A 19,528-nucleotide genomic window follows, 5' to 3' on the forward strand; every position below is an offset into this window, starting at 1 on the left:
AATACCGGGCGACGGTGTTGCGACGCGCATGCGATGCGCACATTTTTCTAGGCGCGTATGCAGCATCGAGATGAAAATAGTTAAACTTTTCGGAGTGACGCACGCCAACCCAGATCATTTGAAGAGAAAGTGGCGCGTCGTGCATTCACCTCGCGGTTTTAGACGCGAAATGTGAATCCGGCCTTAATGATCCTTTGCGCATATGAAATTTTAAACTGTAAAATTATAAATTTGTGTTTAATTGATTTACTTTGACTTGTTGAGACTGGCCTCCGCGGCAGCAGCTTGAAAGAGTAGAGTGGACTTGCTAACAGGAACTCCAAATATGGTGCTGTGTGTGACATCACTCAAAATTCGTCTGTGCCCTCCTTTTGGAGCAGTTTTAGGAGAAGAGGGAGGAGTCAAAGAGCCAACCTTATGCTGCCCACGACTCCCAGCTACAGACTTTAAGAAAAGCAAGAGAACAATAAATACTACAGTTGTATTATTTGAAGGATGATTACAGGACTGGTTCTACAGGGAAGATGGGATAAAGAAAAAAGTTGGTAGACTTCAGATGTAACTCCCAAAACAAACACAACTGATCTCTGTGCACAACTCCCATGTAGGTATTTCGAAAACGACTTAACGTTACCTAATCAACGACCGGGGATAAATTTACTTGTAATAAACACTAGCTGCTGTCAAAAGAAAGAGTCCTTGTTCCACGGATAAAGTAAATCATCTCACGTTAAGCGTTTTCTCCTCTATAGATGTTAATTATAAGGAAACAGCTCTGCTCAAGGCAGTGAGAAACGAAGAACATAAAAACTGATATCATGCTTATTGCCGATTAATTTTTTTAAACATGTCATGAACTGGCCTTGTTTATTGTTTAATACTGTTGTATGAGGTCTACTTATGACCTATGCGTGGTTTTTACATTTAAAAACATCCAAATCAATAAATAATAGGCTATTTTCTACCCGGGTTGTGAGGCTGGACAAACGCTCTGTTTTAATGGGAGTGCCGCATTGAAGACTTTATAAGTAAACGCCCACTGCTATGATTGGATAGCAGTTTGCGTAGTAAACTCAGTTGGAACCTTCTGTGAATTTGGTTAGACATTTAACGTTAGGTTACACATTAGCCCTATTTGCACGGGATTAGTATTATCTGGGGGCCTCATGTGATTGAGAAATGACCTCCCAAAATATGTATTTCATGTGGCGCATTCACACGGGATAAGTGAAGGCTGTGATTTTTTACTGAAATTTACTGATTTATTACCCGGATATGATGGCAATGCTTTGCGTGTAGTTTTGTATAGCCTATAGTTGTATGGTGTTTAATGATATATGACCGTACCTGTCAACATTTGAGACCCGTGATCGCGAACCAGACAGAAGATCACCGCGAACGCAGGTCTCAAATGTTACGAGAGTTTCAGCGATAAACAAACGGGAGACTCCCGGCCAAAACTACAGTGTTGGCAGGTATGGATATGAACCAGCATCCGAAATAATATCAAAGCACTTCAAAATTATCACAAAATCACTTCCATTACTCGCAGATGGTGGAAATATCCTTGAAAAATCATATATGAGCCCGCCAAATCACAGATATGCCCATTCGCATGGGACAAATATTATCACAGGACCTCTGTGTTCGACACAATATGGTAGATAATCTGTAGGGGAATTCTTACTTTACGGATTACAGACATGGCCAATTTGCACTGGACTAAGATCACAGACAACATCTGCAATTATTACAAATGACTTGAGAACCCCGGTAATACTAATCCCATGCGAATAGGGCTATCAGGCCATATAAAGCGATCTCTTACAAAGCAGGGTTAGGTTTAACATGTTAAATGCTTAGCGCGAGACTATTCACTTTATCATTGGAAGAAGAACTCGTAATAAACACTAGTTGCAGTCAAAAAAAAAGTACATTTTGACAGATATGTGGTTTTCCACAGTCATTCTTTCAGTAACGTTATGTCATTTTAGACATACCCACATCAGAAGGTAAACCGGTTTGTTCTACCAGTATTACTGATTTGCTTAAAATGTTAAATATCTAGCTATAAAATAACAAGAAAGAAAGATCACCTTTGACATTTGGGTGAAAATGTCAGTTAGTGCCATTTCTATTCATTTCGATGTAACAACAGCATCCCTTAAAGGAATAGTTAATCCAAAAATGTAAATTATTTGACCATTACTCAACCCATGTCATTCCAAACCTCTATGATATATCTTCTATTGTAGAATACAAAATATATTTTGAAGAATGTTGGTAAGCATAAAACATTGGCCGCCACTGACTTTGTATGGACACAAAACCAATGAGACATTTGTCAAAACATAATTTTTTAGGGTTCTAGAGAAGAATGCGCAATATGAATATGAATATATGAATAAATTCAGCCAATGTCTAATGTCAAATGTGTAGACTTCATAAAAATGAATAGAACAATAGCATGAAAAAAAACTTTAAAACAATGAAGCCCCTATGTGCAAGATCTAGGACTGAAACATTCTTTACACAAGTACATACAGACTATCTGCATAAACTTATATGTTGCTGAATCCTAAAACGTTTAAACAGAACATCATAATGCAAAAGGAGTTGATCACAAAAAAGTCATGCAATTTTAAGTATAAGCTAATTACACACTATTTATATATATTACATTTATATATATTTCTACTGTACAGGCTACAAATGCACTGTATGTTGCACCGTATGTTCACTGTATGTGCATTGGCGCACTTTTGTAAAAATGTTTTCTGGATTATACTTCATGGAGAGAAGAAACAGATTTTGGAAAAGCCAACCGAACACTCCAAAGACCATTCAAACACAGCAGATGCAGATCTGTGGGGAATTACCATCTGATTTAGTTCCACTTCAGAATGAACGGATGGAGGTGGGGGAGGTTCTGAGATGGCTTGGGGCGGCGGAAGGGTGGAAGCGTGTGATGTTGGTGGTGGAGGTGCCATAGCTTTGGTTTTAGGATGGGTGGGTAGGGTTCCAGAACCGGATAAAATAATATCACCAATTACGGTGTTAGTCAGTAAACATTCTGCAGGTGGGGCTGGGGCTTTTGCCTTTGTTTTTGTCTGTGTGGTTGCTAATAAACTTTTGTAATGCATTGGTGGAGGTGGTGCCCTAGGCTTAAGCTTAGAGTGTGTGAAAACTGGGTTTGAGGAAGCTGCAAGCATTTGTGTAGGTAAGCCCCGGTCCTGTGTGGCATGATGCTGCTAAAATATGGAAGTAGGTATTGATATCACATTGTATTCAAAAACACAAAAGCTTTATATAAAGCTTTGATTAAATTGTTTAAAACCCAACACTCAAATGTCCGGTTTAACATAAGCATTCTGACATATCCTTTGGTAACTATAGATAATTTTTATTATTATTTATAGAATATGTGGGCATTACCTGTTGTTGAGCAATGAAGAAAGGTGTAAGTTGCTGTTGCACAAAAAGTGTGTGCTGAGGTGGGGTCTGAGGTTGAGATGGAGTGGCTTGTATTGGAGTATGTATAGTCTGTTGCTGTCCAACAGCTGGGCTCTGTGATTGGCCAGGAACAACAGGCTGTACAGCTATGTTAACACCTGTGAGCCAACACAAAAGCAGGACAGTGAGGTTTTGACCAAGCTCACTTACATTTTTCAGAAGTTCTGTTTTATAAAGAGAATTTCACCAAAAGTGATGTTTGAATCCCTGCAATCTCATGTTGTTCAAAACCTGTATAGCGAATGCCTTTGACTTAATGTTATCAATCAGGTTCAATCAATAAGGTCAAAGGTTTTTAAGTGTTTTCTGTTTAAAATGTTTGTATTATATTATAAATAAAAGCTAAAAAAATCTCATCTCAAATGCCATGATGAAGTAGTGCCAGGGTTCTTAAACGGAAATAACATTCTATAGTGGAGTAGGCGGGGCGAGACCGTGGTTGAAGACCAGTGAGTAATTGTTAATGAACGGCAGCTGTGCGCGCACTGGTTTCAAATCAAGTAGGAGATCTGGAGCATATAAGAGTGAACCGTCAACCGTGAGGGGTGGCTGGCTATCATTCTACTTCCGTGTTTTTGTTTGTGATTTGTATTGTTCGCCGGCAGTCGGCCGTGAGGGGCCGCCGGCTGTTATTATTTATATTAAACCTTTATCTAAATGTCAGCCGATTCCCGTTTCCTTCCTTCCTTTTATTGAACCTCTCTATTGGCACCTCTCTATTGGTGCCAAAACCCGGGAGGAAGGAGAGACATGCTGTCGATCAGTCCTCGTCGCTGAGTGGCCTCGAGGTGCCGGAGAGTTCGGGCAGCTCGGACGAAGGGCGTCTGCCAAAGCTTCGCTGCGACGGCGACCTTTGCTGCCGCGCCCCTGGGTCGAGGTGGGGTGGCTGTCGTCCAAGCGGGAGCGGAGGAGTTGCCGCCATCCGCCAGAGGCAGGAGCCTGCGTCCGTCCCCTGAGGGGGAGGAGCAGGGGGCGGGAGTGCCGAGTGCGGCCACCGCCTGCCAGATGCCGGAGCCTGCGTCTGCCTGCCCAAGGGGGAGGAGCAGGGGACGGGGAACTCGTCCCGACTCCCTGATAAAGGAGGAGCCACCGCCGGCTGCAAGGGGGCGGACGGTTGAGCCGTCCACCGAGGCCCCAGGGCCACCGCAAGGCACCGCGAAGGAGAGTACCCCGGCTGGTTGAGGACCGAGCGGAAGCAGGTCGGGGAACCGGACTATTCCCGAGGGAGGGGGAGGGACAGGCACAGTCTCGGGGGTACCCCCCGGCCTGTGAGGGGTGATAGGGGTATGTAATGGAGTAGGCCCGGCGAGACCATGGTTCGAGACCGGTGAGAAATTGTTAATGAGCGTCAGCTGTGCGCGCACCGGTCTCGAATCACGTAGGAGATCGGGAGCATATGAGAAAATGAGCGACCGGACCGTTGAGGAGAGAGGACTGGGCCCAAACATGTTTTACGTTTGTTGTTATGTTTTATTTGCCGGCCGTCCACCGTGAGGGGCGGCCGGCTGTCATTTTATTTCCGTGTTTTTGTTTGTGATTTGTTTTGTTCGCCTGCGGTCGGCCGTGATGGGTTATTATTTATATTAAACCTTTATTTAAATGTCTGCCGGTTCCCATCTCCTTCCTTCCTTTTATTGAACCTCTCTACATTGGTGAAAGCCGGGAGGAAGAAGAGACATGCTGTCGGAGAGTCCTCGCCGCTGAGTGGCCTCGCGGTGCCGGAGAGTTTGGGCAGCGCGGACGAAGGGCGCGGATGAAGGTGCCGGAGAGTTCGGGCAGCTCGGACGAAGGGCATCCGCAAAAGCTTTGCTGCGACCTCGACCTTTGCTGCCGCGCCCCTGGGTCGGTTCCCATCTCCTTCCTTCCTTTTATTGAACCTGTCTACATTGGTGAAAGCCGGGAGGAAGAAGAGACATGCTGTCGGAGAGTCCTCGCCGCTGAGTGGCCTCGCGGTGCCGGAGAGTTTGGGCAGCGCGGACGAAGGGCGCGGATGAAGGTGCCGGAGAGTTCGGGCAGCTCGGACGAAGGGCATCCGCCAAAGCTTCGCTGCGACCTCGACCTTTGCTGCCGCGCCCCTGGGTCGGTTCCCATCTCCTTCCTTCCTTTTATTGAACCTGTCTACATTGGTGAAAGCCGGGAGGAAGAAGAGAAATGCTGTCGGAGAGTCCTCGCCTCTGAGTGGCCAGGCGGTGCCGGAGAGTTTGGGCAGCGCGTCCGCCAAAGCTTCGCTGTGACCTTTGCTGCCGCCTCCCTGGGTCGAGGTGGGGTGGCTATCCTCCAAGCGGGAGGAGCAGGGGGCGGGAGTGCCGAGTGCGGCCACCGCCTGCTATTTATAATAAACCTTTATTTAAATGTCTGTCGGTTCCCGTCTCCTTCCTTCCGTTTAATGAACCTCTCTGCACATTCATTCAAAATTCTGCTTCACATACAGTAGCTGTATATTAAACTTCAATATGTTCTGATTAGCTGTGATGCCTCCTTTTCCGATAAAAAAAACTCTCCACGCTTTACTATTAGTCACTACTACAAGTAATTTCCAACCCCAAGTAAGAACACGTCTTCTGGAGAAAAACAATGTCAGGTTTTTCATTTTTATCGAAATGTATAGGGCTTTAACATTTTCTTGTCTACAAAAGACTGAACAATGATAACTTTAGCTAGTGTGATCTGCTCTATCATTTTGAGTAGTTATGACGCAGTGTTTTGAGATTTATGCATATGTATTTAGCCACAGATTCTTGGGCTTAGACAAAACCTCTCTAGAATATAATATGTAAAATATGTACATTATAGACATAAATAAATGCATTAGTTTTAAAAATAACTTTCAATTTTAAAAGTGCATCCAACTTGGTACTGGCAAGGTGAACCTTAAGTTGCTGATGAATGTATTTTTTATGTAGAAATGATTTGTGGCCTTGATAAAATGCTTGGGTCCAAATCTGGACCACAGTTTTCTAATCAATGACCTCTGATGAAGTTAAAAGGATATCTTCTTCCGTGTTCTGCACTAGAAAGTCACATACAGTCTTTGAACGACTTGAGGATGAATAAACAATGACACAATTTTTATACTTGAACTGTCCCTTTAAGTCAATAAAGAGTGTGTGTGCTTATTACAATTCACCATCACTAATGGGTGTGAATACACCATGTGCAGTAAGCAGTCTGGTAATTTTCTATAGTGTAGCTCAACACACTCACTGATTGGCTGGTTGCTGGCTGCTGCAGGTACTATGGCTCTTTTGCGAGGAGTGAGAGCCTGTTGAATAGGTAAGATGCCTGTGATTGGTTGAGCCTGGCCAGGTTTGGGTCGTTGTCGTGGTGCTATGGATGTCTCAGTAGTGGGGATTGGATTAGTGAGCCTGAAAAACAGTGAGTCTCTTATTGCAATTCAATAATATCATAATACTGATAAAGCAAAACATATATAATTAGCCACATTTTTTATAAATTACATAAAATAAAAGTGATAAAAAAGAATTTGATCTACCAAACTATAATTTTATACCTCATGATATATGTTTTTTTTATTATAGCCATGTTTAGCAAATAAACCTACTCTTGAATTGATTCAGTTCAATTTGTTCATCACACAGTAATAGACGGGTACAACTTCGATTAAAATGTTGACCTCATTTAGCAGACTCTTTTATCCAAAGACCTTGTCAGCTTGTCATATTTACTTTACAGTAGCCATTTGTCTCCCCCATATACTGTATCTGCATTATATAGACAATAATGCACTCAGCTCTAAATATGTTGGTTACTGAAAATACATCTCTTGACAACTTTTCCGTTAAATGTGAAATCTCATTAACACACACTCTGTAGTTGAGCACACGGATAAGGTTACCTGGCTTTGTTTTGACTTTTCTTGATCACAGCTTCACTGGCTCTTACAGGCTCTGGAAGTTTTTCTGGGATGGGTTTATTCTGGAAATATGAAAGGGAATAAAGCAAAATGTATGAGGAAACTATTACCATACTTATACAGGATTTGTGTCTGTTAAATATGCTTGTAATAAAACATTGATGCAGAACAGTTCCTATCAAGTTAATATTGTCCTAGCAGACTAACCACTGGTCAACTTGTGGTTCATAAGTTAAATGTATTTATGAGAAATGTTTGAAAAGTATGCTTGTACTATAAATGTAGCTTTTATGGCTATCTATTTCCTAGTGACATTGATCCATCTTTCCTGTAGAGCGTTGCAAGGTTGTGGGTTCAATCCCAGGGGATTGCAAATACCTATGTAAAATGTATAGGATAAAGCAGTGTAAGTTGCTTTGGATAAAAGCGTCTGCCAAATGCCTAAAATGTACATTTAAAATATAAATACATCTAAAAGTTTCTACATTTATTTGGGCCACAAAAAATCTAATGTTAATACCCTTTGAGGATCAAAAGTTGTTTTGTCTGAAAAGCTTTTTCCAGTTAAAATCGACAACAAAGCCATTCCTGAACATAACTCAAAATGGCGCTCTGCGGGTGTCATTGTTAATGGGTTTTTGAACATGACTCAATGTGTCCATTATGCTATCAATACCGCTCAGAATGGGAGGGACCACTGGATGTAAGACAATTGGCAGCTAGAAGCAATATCCTACTTCCTTTGCCGCTGTGTGCCAGCACTTACGATATACACTAAAAGGATGGCCATGAATTAAACATGGATGTGCCAGACAAAACTCTGGGTGAGAGGATGTATACATGCTAGTTTAGAGGGTGAGAGAGTGAAAAGTGATTGAGCAGAAACTCTCTTCTTCCATTCTTACGTTGACATTCTGTACTGAGCATTCTTTCCGTGCAAATTTAAAGGCAAAATATGACACTTGGTAGATATCTGGCCTTAAGTCAGCGTCCGGCTCCAGCATGTAACCTGAGAGAGGAAAAGGACACCAAATAAACATGTCTGAGGACGTTGACAAGGAAGGGCATTTTTTGGTGTTTTTTAACTGTGGGCACTTTATAAAATGACTGGAGCTGAAGAAACACCAATTCACAAAAAACAAAAGTTTAAATATTATTATGCATATGCTATTTTGCCACTTTATTTTTTCCTTCATTTTGAAAAGTATTAAAGCCCTCAATAATATATTTGCAGGTTTTATCATGGAAATCAATAAATATAAGATATAAATGATTATATTAGCTGATCAATCGTTATCTGAACTTACGGATGAGACAGTGCATGTCGTGCGAGTAGCGGGAATTGTCTGGGATGGTGAAGCTGCCGTCACAGATGGCCACCTGACTCTCTCCAAAGGGCAATGTAAAATAACACAACTTATACAACAAGCAGCCCAATGCCTGAAACACGAACAAAGAGCAATCATCAGATTTATGAACAACGCACTAGGTCCAAGCACTCTTGGTCTGTAAAAATACAAAGTAATTTAGCATTAACCATTCCAGTAGAGGTCACAACTGTGAATTGCTATCAAAAAGCCATTTTGTGTGTTTGCATTGGTTTTAATGGCATAGCTGCACATCAACCACTACACTAGTGCATAATCCTATTCAATGTCACCTCTTCACATGTCCACCCGAGTAAAAAAATGAAAACGTAAGTGAAAAGTTATAGAAGTTTAAACAACAAGTTAAAATCTTGTTTTTAGTAACATGCTAATTGTGTTAGCATCATGCTAGCAACATTGTAATCGTGTTAACATCATACTAGCAACATGCTAGCGACATGTATATTCAACAGACTAAGCCTGGTTTTCTTTAGAGTTTAGCCTGGTATTCACAGACTGCGGTCACAAAATATTTGTTTCCAACGTATTAGAAAATGTTTAACCTAAAACCTTTCAAACTATTTTTAACTCTTCACGCCAGGCTTTGTCAAGACAACAAAGTTTGTTTAATTTCTAGTTCCATTGTATTATCATTACCAGAGGCATAAAATATTCATACAATGACAATGATATCTATTGTCACAATTAATTTTGCTTTCGAGACATGCCTGGGCCATTCAAATTATTTTACCCACCCTTTACATACCCATATATCTGCTTTAGTTGTGATAACCTTCCCCCCATAAAGATTCACCATTTCTGGGGACCGGTATGAAAGAGTAGTGTACCTAAATGCACAAAATAAATAGTCAAAGGTTAAATTATGGAACATTGGAGTTATTTTATTATGAAACAGAGTGTTTTGTATAATAAAAACACGGTAACAACAGGACACCCACTTTTTGATTTCCTCTTCTACAGCTGCTACACCTTCTGTGAGAGGATTCTGGGCTTTGTCAGTGGCACTGCCAAAATCACACAACACATAATGACCTCTGTCATGAAGCAAGATGTTCTCCACCTAAAAGAGACACTAAAAGGTATGAGTGAGAAGACCCAATTATGTTTGTGGCATGACTCACTACATCTGGCTTTCCGACTCAGAGCATTTGAGTTTCTAACTTATGCAGTGTTTCCAACTGGATTTTGAGAGACTTGTGGTGCTGGTGAAGTCACATACCAATTAGCATATTCATGATGTCATTACGCAGTGTTTGATTCTGCACTAATGTTGGTGCTGGAAATCTGTTTTATTTTCTACTCTATGATCTTTCACATTAGACTGCAGGGCTCGCGCGCACGCATACACACACTGAGCTCATCAAGAAAGAGAGCATGCAAAATGCTGGAGACAGAACGCAAACGCACCACACCGGGAAAGAGAAAAGTTGTGGAAGCACTGTTTATCTACCAGTTAAACGAAAGGTTACATACTACCATACAAGAGGATCGACAATTATTAATAACTGATAAAAAGTTTAGCTTGCTTTATTTTCAGCAATCATTTTTTTCTAAAAATGTTTTGTATGTGTGAATAAAAGCCATAATCCCTGCTCAACAAACAAGGTTTAGTTTAACTGCCCAAAATTTTTTTGTCCAATAAAAAACATTACAGTTTAGTGTTTTGTATAATAGAACTCATATTTCGATGGTGTTATCAAACCTGATAGAGCATTTAAAGAAAATACTCTACAAATATACCTCCCTGACATTCAATTGAAACAGGCCTCACTACAGAAGTGGCCTCTGCTTACACTCGAAAAAGAGAATGCTTCCCTGCCATCCCACCACGCATGCATCAGGGTAAATGTTGAGGGGACATTTTTTAAGGGAGCTTTTGCAGCACTCAGAATGTTCTTTATGTTGTAATCGTGGTAAGTGGGAAAATATCCTTTTTTGTATTTATGGATAAATATTCTCTCCACCGACTAATACATTTTTGACAACATTTTTAAACTTTAACTTTCTTTACATATTACATGTTCTTAAAACAAAATTATGCTCAAAATGTTTGCTAATTTTTATTCCTAACAAATAATCCATAAACAATAAAATATTACTATGACAAACCCGCTTATATTTAAAATAGTTTTATTAATAAAAATGAATAAGATGGATATTACATAATATAAGCTTTACAACACGAAAGAAAATCATTGTTATTTGAATAAATGCACAATAACAATAAAACAAAGACAAATTTGCTGATTTTAAACGAACTAAATACTAACAATCCTTCTCTTGCCCTTTTGTCTCTGCCACGCACTTTATGGAGCAGACATGGCTTAATTCATCTGTACCGTCTGACTGAACTAAATGTACTTTATTTCTATAAAAAATTATCTTTTAGTGATTGTAAAATAGTTATTTTTAAACAAATAAAATACAGGGTGGATAGAATTTGTTTGCGAAATGCAAAGGCTGGAACTATCGGGTATAATAAAATATTTGCATAGACAAGTGTGTAAAATACAGAACACAATCTCTGCTAATAACTGCAAAATGTTGGTATTACCATTATGTTTATTATGTATTATGATTTTAGATTATTTAAAGAAGTAACTGTAAACTGAAAGATAAATGTGTGTATAGGTCATACTTTAAGGTCTCGGTGGATGATGGGAATTTTGCACTGATGCAGTCGTGTGACAGCTTCACATGTGTCACAGAAGATCTGCAGAACCTCTGGCTCAGTGAATCCGGTCTGCAAGCGCTGGTTCATCAGATTTACAACCTGACCACCTAGATTCATATCACACATACAAATAAAAGCCATGGGCGATTTTAAAATAATGAATTTAACTATACACAAATCCTACCTTGCAAACATCTTGTGTGTGACAAAGGGGTCAAGATACAATTTTGTCAGATTTTTTAACAATTGTATAATGTCTTACTAGCAGATCCAGACATGCACATGTACTTGAAGCCATGATTCAGACTGACCTCTGCAGAAGTCCATCAGTATGAGAACTTCCCAAACGTCCCCTGATCCTACTGCTGTAATACTGGAATCCAGGAAGCCAACAATGTTTTTGTTGCCCACCAGGTCCCTCTGTTTGAACAAATAAACAAACCAAAAATAATGTTGCGAAAGCCCATATCCTTTTGGAAACACTGGCGGTTTGACCTATTTGAAGAGTAGATGTCTAGCTTTGTAAAGACACAATTCCATTCACATTTAAAATGTTAACATTGGATTGACATTTTAGAAAAGCATTTTTCTTCTGAACAAACAAATGCTGTGTGTGTATTCCCCATTGAAATAAATGTTAGAATTTAATCAATGCAACATCTAGTCACAATTACTAAATAGTGACGAAGAAATATCAATTAATTTTTGACCACAATCGCAAATAAGGAACACTTGGAGGCAGTTAAGTCAACACTAGTTTTAAATCATGAAATAGATTACTTCTTGAATGCCTTTTTAAATAAACTCATTCACTCACAAATGATAAAAGCCCCCTTTTAGTCATCTATTTAAGAGTCCACAGCGTGCAGCTGAGCATTTAAAGCAGCAAGACACTTTGTGAAGCTGAAACAGGACTAACATTTTTAGTAGAAGACTTGATTTCCTTTAGAAACACATTTATCCCTGTGATCAGCCACAACTAGCTTGAAAATAAATTAAGCTGGTAATAGGCTAAACCTAGTCCAGCTAATACAAACTGTCCTGTCCATGTTTATTGTAGACTGTGGTCTTCAGCAATAAAAAACAAAAAAGAAAATGCTCACCATAATCTGAATTTCCCTCTGACACACTTGAAGGTCCTGTTCATTGTTGACATACATCCTCTTCATTGCACAGCGGAGGCCTTGATGAGTTCTAACCAAAAACACGATAGCAAAACCACCTGTGAAGAGGAAATCCAGATACTGAAGATCTTTAATCACGAGACTGAAAGTGATCTCATTTAGGATTCAAGAAAAGCGAAAAAGTATCACAGGAACACAAGGCAATCTTTGAGATAAGGGCACCAGACAGTGGACAGATACAGATAGTTTATAGCCTCATTTTTATGAGTTAAAGATGTAGTACTTTCAGTGCAAATAAACCTACTTTTCCAATCACACATGTGGTAAATTCTCAAGCTACCATTGCTAGCTTCTAAAAGGATCTAGGATGTGACATGATGTACTGTATGTGATCTGTGATCATATCAAATATTGTATATGATATATGATATGATGCGATACGATACGATAAAATGCAATATGGGTACGATACGGTATATGATATGATATACTGCATGATATGATATGACTAAATAAAAAAATATTTGACTGAGGAATATTATTTAAATTTTTTCATGTATCATAATAAAATGGTTAACGTGAATTCTATTGGCCGCGATAATGTGAAGTGACAGCAAAAAAGTGCTATATATATATATATATATATAGAGAGAGAGAGAGAGAGAGAGAGAGAGAGAGTCTAAAAATGTATACAGTATATTCTCACACCAACCTCAAAAAAGTTTTACTAAGCACTTGTCACAACCTTCTACTTAACACCAAGCTTTCTGTCAAGCATGCTTGTGGCATCATAGTGCCATGAGGGTAGAAATAGAAAGTGTATCAGAAAAGGGAGAGCCACAAAGAGTGTTTACTAAGTGAGTTAAAAGAGATTATGGGTCTGAACTGAGAAGGCAGCTTAAAAAAAACTCATGACACAGTCTGACTCGGCACGCCACTAAAGCAGATTCAAGCTAACATGAAAGAGTGTTAGCTTCCTTCTCTTTATCTTACATAACTTGACGTGTTACTAGGTTAAAATTGATACATAACAAAAACTAAAAATTAAAATGGGCCCTTGATTGTATTGATTGAGAATTCTGAAAAGGTCAGCTTTACAAACCAGAACAGAAGAGATAAAATAAAACAAACACAAACTAGTGTTAAAACTGAATATGGTAGCGCAATGACTATGTTCAATTCAATAAGATCTAAAGTAATAGTGCTGAAATATTCTATTTTCTGTTTCGTTTTTATTTTTCTAATTAAGTGCAATTAAAATATTTTTCTCACATATATTTTTCATTTAATAAACATTTATTATAGCTGCTTAACAAGATCTAAAGTTATAGTGCTGACATATTTTCTTTTATTTAGGGAAGTGGGTAAGTTATAAGAGAACTTTCATATTTTGGTAAACTATAAAAGATGAGCGAATCAATACATTTAAACGTTAACTTCAAAGACAATTAAAGATGCTATGCAAAATACAAATGCCTAAGGAGGTGCTGTGTTTTGGACACACAATCATGTCTGATCTGTGTTTGTCTATCCTTTAGGGATGTGGTGAGTCAGATTTAACGTTCATTTCAATAAACACATGAATATCGGAGGAAAACAGCAATATATTAAAAAGTAACAAGCAATGCCCGTGTTCAGATGAGGTGTGGTGCAGTCTTAAATACCCCGATCCTCCCGGAGAATGCTATTATGTAAGACGGTCTATTAATATCTGTGTCCACTATCCTGGTTACAATACTGATTACTAAGAATCGCTTTAGATGTTGGACAGACACTGATGATACTCAAAACTGCTGTCAGCAATAATTTCAAACTTTCAATTATCAAATACCTCTAAGTTTAGGGAAAAGTTTATGGATTTTGAAGAATCAAAACAGTATCTCAAAGAGTCAGCATACAGTCTGGTCCCACAATGTCCAATCATGAATAGCCCATTAAATTTTTTTTTAAAGACTTTATATGATCAGAATTTCTGTCCATTCATAAGTAATGTTTGGAAAGTGATTATTTTTATATTCAGAAGTAAAAATTGGGTGTAAGAATGAAATACACAGGAAACCGGCTGGTACCTTGTGATGTAAACAAAATAGATTTCAGATTTCCTGTAAACACACAAACGAGCATAAAAACGCACACGCCCACTGACTCATGACAGTGCTAAATTTGGAGAGACCTTCTTAGAGAGGTATAATTTACCTTTTCTCATTTCCCGATGTCCTGTTTGTTTCACCATGTGATAATGTTTGCACCAGGGAAAGCTGGACGAATGTAACTATGATTCATCCATTCAGCAATGGTTCACACTCACCCACTAAAACTACAGCACTAAACTACAAGCAGCCCTTTTTTCCATTGGTTTATTCTAGGCAATTCCCACTCAAAACGGAGCATAATTATTCCACCAGCTCTAGGGAACAGTACCTATTCTCAAAGACAGGAAATGTAATGGGTACACACAATTTCACGTTCTGATTTTTTCAAATATGGCCGAACATAATTCCCAACTCAGTGCTGATACTTAATGCATCGAAGCAATGCTACAGTGAAAGTTGAAAATGCATATCAGAGCAAAAACAAAGCCACGAGGTCAAAAGAACTTCCAGTAGAGCTCTGAGACAGGGTTTTATCAAGACACACATCTGGGGAAGTCTATCAGAAAGATTCTGTTCAATTAAATGCTTACAGAAGCATGTAGCCTCTTTGTAACATTAATGGAAGACGTTTTTGGATTGTAACGACCAGATCTCTTACTTGAGCTGGCCTCCTGGCCAAACTGACAAAAGGACAAACATTACTGGAACACTCCACCAATCTGGACTTTATTGCTGAGTGGCCAGGCCCAAGCCTCTCTTCAGTGAAGACACATGAAAACTTGAAATAACAAAAAAAGCACTTAAAAGACTTCAGACTGTCAGAAACAAGATTCTTAGTCTGAATAATCTCAGATTCCACAATCATGTCTCAAGGAAACCAGGTACTGCTCATCACCTACACAATACCATCTCAACAGTAAAGCATCATGCTGTGGGGGGGGGGGGGTTAATCAGCAGCAGGGACTGGCAGACTGGGTAGAAGAAAAGCTCATTAAATACAGATATACCCATAACGAAAACGTAGTCCAGAGCATTCAGAACCTCAGCATGGCTAAGCACGCAGCTAAAACAATGCAGAAGTGGCTTGCGGACAACCGTGTCAATTTCCTTGAGTGGCCCAGCCAGTGCTTGGGCTTGAACCCATTTGAACATCTTTGAAGAAACCTGAAATATGTCTACTGATGGTCCCGATCCAACCTGACGAAGTTTTAAAAGCGCTGTAGAGAAGAATGGCAGACAATTGCCAAATGCAGATGTGTGAAGCTTGTCAGACTATATCCAAAAAGTTAACTATATCCAAGTAAAACTGTAAAGTGGTTGTAAAGGCGCTTACACCAAGTACTGAGTTAACGGTGTGAATACTTATGCAATGTACTTATTGAGGTTATTTCTTTAAAAAAAGTCTTCAAATCGCTTTTTTGCTCAGATAATATGATGTGCGTAGTGTGGATTGATGTCAAAAAAAGGAACTTGAAGTACTTTAACATAAGGCAACAACATGAAAAATGATTAGGGTCAACTGTATTATAGCCACTGTATGAATAACAAATCTAAAAACGCAAAATCAAATATAAAAAAAAGACGAAAATCAATGATGAAACACAACAACGATTCCAGAAACAAAAGAACAAGTCAGATACCACAACAACAAGTCAAAAAACACAACGAGAAATCAGTCAAACCGGAAAAGGTAGGAATGGGATAGTTACTGCTGATTGGACGAAACACTGTCAAACAAGATATCCAGAAAGTATGTTTACCATTACTATGAAGAAGGACATTCTTGTTAGTTGACCACGTTTGATCAATTTAGCCTATATATAATATAACATCAACACTTGACTAGTCTACGAAAAAATCTACAAATATAAAACGACACAACAGTAGCCGATATGTCACAATGTAAGATTAAATGTTTATAATCACCATCTCAGAACAAAGGCATTTCTAAAGCAGGGCAGGCTGCTCTGCTGAACAAAACCGCGCATCGTATGGAAAAGCAAACGAATAATGAACAAATAAATATAATATAAAACCGGAAAAATCACAACTTCACCACAGAACATGGCATTGGCAATTTTTTCTTTTAATGTTCTCCATTGCATGTGAAGTGAATGTTGTCTATGGCTGGAACCTCTGCGTGTGCATCCCGCATCGCTGCATGAGTGCGTAAAATGCGCAATGGGTGCTATGATAGGTCATAAAATGTATTTTAGGTATAAAACGTATTTTCCTAAAACAGACCCGAGGCCCGATCCGCGTGTGAGCTATGACGTGAAAATTGGCCCGAAGCCCGGCCCTAGGGGCATAAAACAGTCGAGCTCCGACAGGCTCGGGCTGAAATGCAGGACTCTACATTCTTGGGTCAATGACATGACACAGTTTTTTTGTGTCCCTGGGCTTAATTACATTTAAAAGGGTTAAAATTTCAAAATAAATTTGCTAAGTTTTTGCATACATTCTCTTTTCTGAGGACCACGACTGAAATTGGTTGTAATTCATTTTAGAGAATATTTGGGGAATGATATAAAACATGGCAATGTGGTGTAACCTATATCGTCGTCAGAAATCTCTCTGATCTCATCAAACCTATCTTAATTTGTGTTATGAAGATAAAAAAATATCTTACAGTTGGGAAACGACTTGAGGATTAGTAATTCATTACCGAATTTTCTTTCTAACCCTGAACTAACCCTTTAACTGTAGTTACACTACGAGACATGATGACTTGCTGAACATCATGCTTGATTTTCAGTGTTAATGTATTCAACAAACAATGGCCTTTGGCTAAAGAAGCAACAAGTGGTGTAACTTGTTAGTCAATTGGTGTAACCAGTATTTTTCATAAAAATATAATTCTATACAGGAAAATGAATGTGTAATAAAAGAAAAACATCTAGTTTAGTGTATTAATATGTTTTCTAGACATTTTTACATAATTTTTCCAAGATTATTTAGAAAACTACGTTTTTTTCAGCCTGTGTCCCAAAAAATGTTCCACAAACGCATTAAAATGTATATTTTGAGATAACTTTAATAAAAAAAAATTGTGTGGTATATTAAAATACATTCAAAGCACACAAATAAAATACAGTTAATAAAGTTAAAACTAGCTCATTTCAAGTCCCTGTGAACCAGTAATTGTGGTATTTTTTTTACTTACGCATTTTCAGATTTTGAGGGCACATCATTTTAAAAAGAGAATGACTCAAGTTGATAAGCTTTTTATTAGAAACACTGCAATATTCCATGAAAAAGAAAACATTTTTTTTGGGGGGGGGACTTTAATGTTAAATTAAAACGGTTTAATCTCTGTTTTAAGATTAAAATAAGTATAACAACGTCAAGTTTAGAAAAAGACGAGCACACATTGGGGATGACAGCTGAGGGCTAACAGATGGCAACTATTTAGCACATTAATGAATAAAACAGTTGCTGACCATCTATTATTCATAAATTTACACAAGCACCGACATCTCTTTGCTCTCTGAGGGCAGTGTGATACCTACCCACATAGCACCTCTCTATAAGAATGACAGGAAATAACCCTGACCAGGTGCGGTATTGACAAAAATGTATAATGTTACAATTTAGATGGTCATTAAACCACAGCAGAATATACTGTACAGCTCACAAGTATGTAAATGAGAAAGAGTAGTGTCCTTTAAAGGGATACTCTGCCCCAAAATAAAAATTCTGTCATGAATTACTCACCCCAAAGTTGTACGACAGCCCATTGATGAGGTTCTTTCTGACTCCCCCCATAGACAGCAATGTTCACCCAAATATGTAAATTCTGTCACAATATTTCCTCACCCTTTTGTCATTTTAATCCTTTTTCTGCATAACACAAAAGAAGATATTGAACAAAGAAGAACGTTGGTAACAAACCATTCAACGGCGGTACCCATTTACTTCGATTGTATGAACACAAAGACAAAGCCAATGCAAGTCAATGGGAACCGCAACTGTTCGGTCACTAACATTCTTTAAAATTTCTTCTTTTGTGTTCTGCAAAATAAAGCCATACAGGCTGGAATTGACAAGAAGATGAGTGCATGATGAGAGAATATTCTTTTTTTAGGTGAACTGTCCCTTTAACTCCTCCCTTCTAACTGTCAATCAGCTGCAAGTTCTTTATAAAGAATTAACCTTCTTTAATTCAGCACTGGAAAACACAAGTCATGCCTTCTATTTTTCTCATTCGCTATTGTGTTTCACTTGAAAATTTGTCACAATAGGAAAGCAAAGACGATTGCGACTTCCAGTATACAGGGATTTTAAGCTCAACTTTATGTGCTCTGGAGCCAATAAATGTGAATGAAGCCAGTATACAAATAAATTAAATGAAATTGATTTAACTTAAAACCGTTTAGACTGGGTAGAATTTAACGGTTATGATTTTAAAATGCTCAATAAAGAATCTCACATAGAATATCCGTAAGCCATTCCGCCTGAATATTTTCATTAATGCTTGCTCAAACATTATTTTGCTCCACATGGATATAGATGTCACAAAATGATGTTTATTCAATGATCGACAGAATCAATCATGATTTCCATTTCAGTATTTTACAGTGCTTTTTTATATACTAAATAATTTTGTGGCCATCCAAGTACTTTATGCACAATAAATTCAACAGTCTTTCAAAAGTAGTAGTTGTTATGCAACTTTGAACATATTCTGTAGAAAGCCGTACTGTAATAATGTCTTACGCCAATTCATGTGCGCAGCACTGGCATTCAGTTAAAGAGTACATAAATAGGGATTTTTAAGGTCCTACTTTGGTTTATGGAGTGTCGACAGCAAGTGTATGTACAGAGAAGGAGTAAAGACACTATTATTTCGTAATAATAGGTAA

The 19,528-nt window shown here is 38.5% G+C and overlaps 1 protein-coding gene across 6 annotated transcripts in view; it reads right to left on the minus strand.

Moving 5' to 3' along the window:
• aak1a (AP2 associated kinase 1a) overlaps nucleotides 1-19,528 on the minus strand; it is a 48,152-nt gene that overhangs the window by 24,248 nt on the left and 4,376 nt on the right. For all 6 annotated transcript variants that reach the window (XM_056772469.1, XM_056772471.1, XM_056772470.1 and 3 more), the window contains 11 exons: nucleotides 12,553-12,671; nucleotides 11,761-11,869; nucleotides 11,414-11,556; nucleotides 9,714-9,835; nucleotides 9,521-9,602; nucleotides 8,695-8,827; nucleotides 8,293-8,396; nucleotides 7,370-7,449; nucleotides 6,718-6,878; nucleotides 3,436-3,611; nucleotides 251-444 (listed from right to left, as the gene is read on the minus strand). In XM_056772469.1, the coding sequence (XP_056628447.1) occupies nucleotides 251-444; nucleotides 3,436-3,611; nucleotides 6,718-6,878; nucleotides 7,370-7,449; nucleotides 8,293-8,396; nucleotides 8,695-8,827; nucleotides 9,521-9,602; nucleotides 9,714-9,835; nucleotides 11,414-11,556; nucleotides 11,761-11,869; nucleotides 12,553-12,671 (1,423 nt within the window). The remainder of the gene's footprint in view (nucleotides 1-250; nucleotides 445-3,435; nucleotides 3,612-6,717; nucleotides 6,879-7,369; nucleotides 7,450-8,292; nucleotides 8,397-8,694; nucleotides 8,828-9,520; nucleotides 9,603-9,713; nucleotides 9,836-11,413; nucleotides 11,557-11,760; nucleotides 11,870-12,552; nucleotides 12,672-19,528) is intronic.

This window comes from Triplophysa dalaica, chromosome 18 (genome assembly GCF_015846415.1).
Source record: "Triplophysa dalaica isolate WHDGS20190420 chromosome 18, ASM1584641v1, whole genome shotgun sequence".
Taxonomy (NCBI): Eukaryota; Metazoa; Chordata; class Actinopteri; order Cypriniformes; family Nemacheilidae; genus Triplophysa; species Triplophysa dalaica.